At 46.4% G+C, this 8405-nt stretch overlaps 1 protein-coding gene across 1 annotated transcript; it reads left to right on the top strand.

The window, feature by feature from the left end:
• The first annotated feature begins 3179 nt into the window (after positions 1–3179).
• Positions 3180–5875, top strand: AVPR2 (arginine vasopressin receptor 2). The gene is made up of 2 exons (XM_066612703.1): positions 3180–4029; positions 5673–5875. The coding sequence occupies exons 1-2, from the start codon at positions 3180–3182 to the stop codon at positions 5873–5875; spliced, it is 1053 nt and encodes a 350-aa protein (XP_066468800.1).
• The last annotated feature ends 2530 nt before the right edge of the window (positions 5876–8405 follow it).

Raw genomic sequence — 8405 nt, 5'->3', positions numbered from 1 at the left:
AGGTTAATTCCCTGGCATCTCCTGTGAAATTAGGTTCTTAAGTGGCAGCAGTGGATAGGTCTCTAACCGTGACCTTGGAGAGCTGCTACTCCCCAGTATAGACAATACTGGGCTGATGGTCTGACTTGGTTTCAGGCACATTCATAATGTAAAACTGAGATAGCCCGATGGTCAGCACATCTAATTTTCAAGGCAGTGTTGCCAGCTTTTTATCTGGCAGAGCTGGGGTGCCCAGAGGCAAAGGGGGACAGACTGCCTGTACCTTTAAGAGGTATAGAAGAGGGAATTTTGTCAGGTGCAGCTCAACATAGAAGCTATACCTGCCAAAATTCCCTCTTCTATACCTTCAACCACTGTAAAGGCACTCTCTTCCCCTTTGTATCTAGTAACCCTAGGCAGAGCCCCTGCCACTTAAAATCTTCATGACTTTTTCCCCATCAGTAACTGAGCTTCACCTACTGCCTGTTAAAGGCACAGGAGCTCTCCCAGAAAAAATGCTGGTATGTTGAGGAGTTTCCCTGGTGAGATAGGTCTTTTCTGACTGAAAGATAAATGGGCAAACAATAGACATTAACAAAATCCAGAAAGATTTCAGCTTCCTGGAAAACTTTCTGCGCAAGCCAGCTAAAATTAAGCACTTCTTAAAGCCAAGTTAAAAAATTAAGCAAGTGGTTAACTTCCCCACTGAAATCCATGGGACTTAAATATCCTTTTTTCTGTTACCTCAGACAATAGGATTGTTACACGATACTACAGTAACAAGTCAAAGAACTGTTGAAGTGAGAGGGTGCAATTGTTTTTCATTGTTTGGGATATCACATGAATGAAGGTTATTTATCTTACCTGTTAATGGAATTTCTGCAGCTCCATTTGTGTACATGGCACTTAAGAGAATTTAATAAACAAAAACTAGACAGGCTGGAATGAATGGACAAAAAGAGGATTCTCTCACTATAAAAAAAATGATTTTCACTCGTCTTTGACTTGCTTCTATAGCAGATGCTTAGGTGATGCACTGCACCACTGTCTTGCACACACCAACTATCAAGATGCATTGTTGTAATTCCCATTGCTTATTTTGTAATGCTGTTCTCGGCTTGCTCTCAAATGCTCTTCAACCCAATTGAAGCCCACCAACATCTCAGCCTACTTCATTTACATGATAATGTAACTATCCAATTTTGTCCCCGCCACCTGTAAGGGAGATCAAAGGTAACCCAGACTTATACATAAGTTTAAACTTGGCACAGCTGGTTTACACAGCTTATTTTGGGAAATCTCTGTTAAAAAGATCACTGCCACACTTGTCTATCTAGACAATAGAAACTTGCCTATTAGTTTCTATCAAAAAAGAAAAAAACTTTATTGAAGGAAATAGATAACTGAATAGGAGACGGGCAGCCCAATCCTAACCAGCACCAGTGCAGCAGGGCCAGCGCGGCCATTCTGCATCCTGTGCTGGAACTGAGCAGGTTGGAAGTCTCCTCAAGGTAGGGGGACATTTTTCCTCTTGCCCAGGGAAAATCCCTAGCCTGTGCAATAGATCTACTCAGACCTGCACTAGCTAAATAGTTGTCAGAAGTTCCAGTTGAGCCTTGTCAGGATTTCAGGCCTGGGGAGGGGGATAGGATATAGCATGTGTGGCTGCTGCTGATCCCGCCCCCTCCCAGGATCCAATCCACCTTCATCAGTTGACACAAGATTTGCACCTGCAATATCGCTAGTGCAGGTCTGAACTGACCCTTGGTGGCAGTGGGAGCTTACCCCAGGGAGCTTGCCAAGTTTTGGCATCTGGAAGCCAAAACTTATTGGAAGTTTTGGCTTCCAGATGCCAAACTCCCTTTCAGGATAGAGCAGGTGCCATGTTGGTGCAGCTACATAGCTGTGCTGGGAGTTAGGTAGGATTGGGCTGTTGGTGAACTAAACAGAACTTACTCACAAAATTAGTATACACAGGATTACAGCCATGGCAACTTCCCTAAGGGCATTGTGAGCTTCAGGACTGAACATTTATATAGGTCTCCCTCATCCAAATCCAACTCTGTCTACAAAAATTCTGCCTATAAAAATTAAAAGGACAACTAACAGACTATCTCTACAATGCCTTCCACATACTTAACCAAACTTAGCTGATCTGTACTGCTTTCCGTTGTTATATAGTACATAGTTGGAGTAATGCATGATCTAACAGTGCTGTTTAACAGCTGGGGTCAGACACAAGGCAGAATCATGGTTTGTGCTAACTGTAGTTTAAAAAAAAACAAACCCACACCATGGTTTGGGCTGCAGGACAAAGCCTGCTTTAGAGCTGCATGTCTGGTTTTTAGCCCAATCCTATTGAAAGGCAGTGCCAGTGGAACGTGTGTTCTCTCCATGCTGGCTGCCACAGAAGTGCCTTAAAGCACTTTGCAGCCCTACGGGGAGCTAGCGTCCCAGCAGAAAGGCTGGTGTCTTCCCACACATGCCAGCAGAACAATGAAAGTCAATCAGAGCTAGTAACCCCAGCATAGGGGGTGCAATGGGGTGGGGGGAGGGTGAGTAGGGGGTTGAATGGGGCAGGGAGGCAGAATGGGAAGGATATGGGGTGGAATGGGTGGATCAGGCCTAGAAGGGGAGCGGATTCAGCAGCAGTGGTGGTGCATGCTGAATCCCAACCCCTTCCTGGACCCGATTAGATCAACATAGACTTGCAGCAGTATTGCTGGTGCAGGTCTGAGTTGACCCATTGCAGCTGCTGGGGCAAGGGGACAAATGCCTGCACCTGTGCTGCTGCATAGCTGTGCAAGGATTTAGGTCGGATTGGGTTGTTTGTCTCCCATCTGCTCAGCACTCAGCTTCTTAAGTTCAGGGGCAGGACCCTGAGGTGGAGCAATGGCCCTAAATGTGATCTGTGAGTTCAGACATGATAGGAAACCACAGTTTCAACCCATGATTTTCAGATACCAGTTTCTGGGCAGGCCTGCGTCCATATGTAGTTTTTTGTAGCAAAACTACAGTTCTGATAAGCAAATCACACTTTCTTATTACGTCTAAACCCAGCTTATGTGTATCTTTCATTGTGTTTTTGTCAAAACATATATATCAATTGAACTATTGTGCACTCTTGTTCTAATGTTCTCCACAATCTCTCTCTCTCTCTCTCTCTCTCTCTCTGTGCACTCCACCTTCGAAAGCAGCAAATGTTCAATGCCTCCTTCATACTGTTGGGTCCCACCCCTAATACTTCTCTTCCTATATCTGATGACCGTGATGATGCTCTGGCCCAAGCTGAGATTGCTGTATTAGCCACCATATTCCTGCTAGCCACTCTGAGCAACGGGATGGTGCTGGGAGCTCTCCTTCGCCACAGCAACCATGCTACACCTATGCACCGCTTCATCCGCCACCTCTGCCTAGCGGATCTGACTGTGGCTCTCTTCCAAGTGCTACCACAGCTCATCTGGGATATCACCGATCGCTTTCAGGGCCCAGACATTTTGTGCCGCACCATCAAATACCTGCAGGTGGTTGGCATGTTTGCCTCCTCCTATGTCATTGTGGCCATGACTTATGACCGCCATCGTGCCATTTGCCGGCCCATGCTGGCTTTCCGGAAGGGCCCAGCCTGCTGGTATCGGCCTGTAGTTGTGGCATGGACAGCTTCGTTCCTCTTCAGCCTCCCCCAGCTCTTCATCTTCTCCAAAACCAAACTGCCAAGTGGAGACCATGACTGTTGGGCAACCTTTGCTGAGCCCTGGGGAACTCGGGTCTACATCACATGGGTGACTCTGATGGTCTTCATCCTCCCCACTTGCTTCATTGCCACCTGTCAGGGCATGATCTTCCGTGAGGTCCACCGCAGCCTACGCCTGAGTCCAGAGGGAGCCCTTGCAGGCAGGGGCAGCCACCGAGGGGTCTCTCCAATTTCCGGTGCATTGACCAAAACTCTGAAGATGACACTGGTGATTGTGCTGACTTACGTGTTCTGCTGGGCCCCCTTCTTTCTAGTTCAATTGTGGTCTGTTTGGGATTCCCAGGCACCTACTGATGGTGAGTCATGCACAACCCAGGAGTCACCCTCCACTCAGCCCCTCCGCTGCTGGGGCTCTTCATCAGTAATTTTGTGTATAGTTTGGTACTAGTAGTTAAATTCCTGAAAAAAATCTTCAGACTGTTTTCTTTATGATAAGCAAGATTTTGGTCTGCAAAGGCAGCCCAGGGTGTGTGTTTTTGCTGATCATTGTGTCTTATATGCAAAATGAGATCACATTAAATGATCCAGAAAATTACCAAAAAATTATTTCTCTTCTTAATTTTTTATATCTGTCAATTCTTTACTCCATTCTCTTTACAACTGTGCCTCTGGGCAGCCAATGGAGGTCAGACCCTCTGGACAATTTCCTTTAGAATACAAGGAAAATTTCCCAGCTGGCTTTGTGCACCTCCTTCAAAGGACATATGTTTTTTTCTCTGAGAAAAGACAGTTCAAAAACTTTCAGTTAAAAACTTTTAACTGAAGCAGGCATCTCTGGAAAGTTGGTACCCCAGAGCAGTTGCCTACCTTGCTTTTGTGGCAGGGCTGACCCTTCTAGTCCTCCCAGTTATGGAGATGAGTTTGGCAATAGGCAGCTAGTGCCCACAGAACGCTCCAGGGTTCAGGAGTACAGGCTTGAACACGTGGTCCACCTTCACGCTCTCCCTATGGTGCTAGGTGCCATACTTGCCTATGACCCAATCCTCTTATAGCCCAATCCTGTCGTCGTCTCCCACTGGTACAGCCGTGCCAAAACATGCAAGCTGTATCCAGTGGGGGGGGGGGGGCAGATTGGGAGACTTTGGAGGACTTCACATCTCCATAAGCCTCCCACTCTGCAATGGGTGGCTTATGGAGACCAGCTATTTTGTTGGCACAGACAGAAAGAGGGCAGGGAGGCTGCCCACAGAAGGGATATGATCCAGTATGCGCCACTGCCACCAGATCCACCTCTTCCGTAAACTTGCTGCCCCCATTCTGTCCCCTCCCTGCCTAGTTTTGCCCCCTCCCCACCCCCACCTCTCTCTTCCTCCCCCACTGGCTTACCTGCTTCTGTAGGTGGCCAGTGATCCCCTGATATGTGTGGGAAGGCTCTAGTGTGCTGCTGGAGCACTTTGCAGTTGCTTTGCAGCAGTCATTCCAATAGTATGAGGAGGAGCCCAATAGGATTGAGCTGTTTGTGTTAACTCTGTGCTGGGACCAAATATTGCTGAAAATCCCATCAGGAGCTCAGCATGAACCATGGAACTGGAACAGATTTATGCAAAATAAGTCAATTTGCACACATCCTCTGGATTTGCCTCATTTATTCTGAGCTTGGAAGTTAAGCACTTTATGGCACAGAATTCATGTATTTTAATCAGCACATAATGTAAATAGCCCTACTGGGCTGTGCAGAATGAAGCGATGAACAAGCAGAGATTCCAATCAATGATCAACTTGCAAACCAAAAAGGTGCTGGAGCTAAAGCCCCCTTGGAAATTATAACTCCCCATGGGTGGGGAGGGTGTGGTTTCTCAGTGGGGAGGGAATTATACTATGCCTATGTTCAGATGCCCCCTTGCCTTATGATTAATGAATGCTTTCCAGAACTGAGCTCTGACTCCTAACTGTGCCTGTAACCTGGTTGATTGATGCCCATTCTGTTTTCCCATTCCAGGTCCTGTTTTCACCCTCCTGATGCTTGCTGCCAGTCTTAATAGCTGCACAAACCCCTGGGTCTATGCCACCTTCAGCAGCAGCATCTCAGGCGAGTTATGTCGAATCTTCTGCCCTAAGCTGGCCCACCAGCGAGTCAGCTCCCTGCACGAGGACTCTACCCTCACTGCCAACTCCTGCCTGGGACGGGACACTCTCTCCTGAGCCCCCAGACCCAAAGCTGCACCTAAGAATCTGTTCTGCCAACAAAAAAGTACTGGGTGTGAGTGTGACAAGATAGACAAATGGGAGAGAACCACTCTTTCAATGACCAGGGTGGAAGGATGTGCAGCACATTGAGGTTTGATGGGGTGGGGCAGGAAGCATCCTTCAGTCAAATGAAGAGAAAGGACCCTGCAGCACTTAGGATTGCTGGATGGCTCTCTATTTTAAAGTGGCACCCAAAACCAATGAATGGATGCCTTCATCTAGAGCAGTGTTTCTCAACGTTTGTCCTCTGCCATACCACTTAACATGGTCCACCTATTCCAAGTACCACCAGAAGTAACTGGCAATAACATCATTGCCAGTTACTTCTGGGTTGGGAGGCCAGATGCAATTCAAAAAACACGAGTAAAAGGCTCAGGGTGGATGGGAGGGCTTTTTTGAGTGTAAAAAAGTTTTCTTTGGAGCTCTGCCCACTGAGCCGAGCCTCCTACCACTGTCTGTTGTGTCACATTCCTGGTCTCGCTGTTGGGTGGCAGGGCTCCAGGGCTCCCACAAGTGCTCCCAGACACCACCACAAGTAGCACTGGTGGTACCCATACCACTGATTGAGAAACACTAATTGTGTTGACCAGAGGTCAGAATATAATTGTGGGAGGAGAGTGGAAGACAGGCAGATCTGACCCAATTCTCACTAGATTCAACTGTATTTGTGCAAAAAGAGCAGATTGTGCCTTGTAGTGGCTGTGTGTGGGGGGGGAGGGGAATTCTCAGACAGCAGAATGAAACAAAAGACTAAACCACTTGGAGGACATATTGGGTATAGAACATGTATACATAGAAGATCAAAATTCATAAAGCAGCAGCATTATGTGAAATTAAGATAGCCCAGAAATACAAAATACTGGAGTATTAATTCATGCCAAATGGGCTCAAATTTTACAGCAGGAGAGGGATTCAAGGTTCTGGAGGCTGGTGAAAGGAAGTCCTCAAGAATTCCAGAGGTAACATTGGGGCATGGTATCCTTTTGGACCACTTTGCTGGGATTGGGGCAAGTAAGCACTGCTTTGCAGTGGCTCTGGCCTTTCAGGAGGATTGGTTCCAGAAGGTGGCACTGGGTGACTCTTGCTTAGCACCACGGCACAATAAGGCACTTGCTGCATCCTCTGTTTTGATTGGTTTGCCTTTGCTAAAGTGCTGTGGGGATTTATTGGCTTCAGATTTTTGCATTATTGTATGGACTATTTAATTTTTTGTTGTAAGCCGCTTTGAGTCCCTTACCAGGAAAAAAAAATATGGGATACAATTTTTTTTCTCTCTTTCTTTTTATTTAATATAAATCCCAAAAGGTATAGGGCAGTGGTTCCTGACCTTTAGGAGCCTATGGACCACTAAGACAAAAATTGGAATTGTTGTGGACCACATGCAATCCCCTTCACATAAAAAATACAATTAAATTTATAATGATTAGAGAAGATTTATTAGAGATTTTATTGTTAATAGAGATGAGTGGCTGCAGGGGGTCTGTTCTTCACCCTCTCTGGTGATCTGTGGAAGTGTCTCCCAAGTGAGCGCTCTCCCGCAGACTACTAGAGACTTCAATGCCTGCTGTGGCTGTGGGCAGTCCATTCTCCACCCTCTCTGGTGATCTGTGGTGGAGCGCTCCCTCGGCAAGAAGCTGGAAGTGATTGAAGACAATCTTTTTTTCCCCCTGAGTCCTTAGAGATTACTTCTAAGGGTCTTGTGGACCACTTGTGGTCCATGAACCACAGGTTGAGAACCAGTGGTATAGAGTATATCTGAGAACATAAGCCCTGCTGAATCAGAAAAAAACACCCACTTAATCCAGGAACCCCATGGCATATATAATGGTACCCAGGGCAGGCTGCTCCCACTGCCCTGCCCTTGACTGCTCAAAGCTATGGGTAGACCTGGCCTCCACCTTGAGATCCCTTTCCCTGTGGGGAGGCCAGGTACCTAGCATCTGAATGCTGGGCAGACCAGACCTCTGCCTCAAGATTCCCCACAGAGGAAGCCAGGTCTACGCAGCATTTGACAGGACAGGTACACTGACATCCCATTATGGCATGCACCTGGGGCCAGTAACAGACCTGTCCACCAAGAATTTGTCTAGTCATCTTTAAAGCCATCCAAGATAGTGACCATCACCACCTTATATCAAAATGCATTTTCCAGTTCCACCTGTTGTATATTACGGACTCAAATAAAGAAAGTTTACAATTCAGTGTTCTATTCTTAAACTCTGTTCCATGTACTCTTAGCTGAAACTAGTGTAACCTCAGCAGAACAGTTCCATCTAGCAAATGAGTTATTTCATTCAGCTGTAGACAACTTTTATAGTGAAAGCATCAACAACGCTAAACACTCCACATCTTATGCAAAGTGAAAGATGTCCTCCTAGTACATATTTCTCATTTTATATAAGAAACAGTAAACGGAAATGGAAGGACAGTAGTTTCTTTGAATTGGTCCCATACTGTCACTGCCACAAAAACACAAGTGTTGTAC

Source organism: Tiliqua scincoides, chromosome 2 (assembly GCF_035046505.1).
Source record: "Tiliqua scincoides isolate rTilSci1 chromosome 2, rTilSci1.hap2, whole genome shotgun sequence".
Taxonomy (NCBI): Eukaryota; Metazoa; Chordata; class Lepidosauria; order Squamata; family Scincidae; genus Tiliqua; species Tiliqua scincoides.
This window is presented reverse-complemented; position numbering and strand designations above follow the sequence as displayed.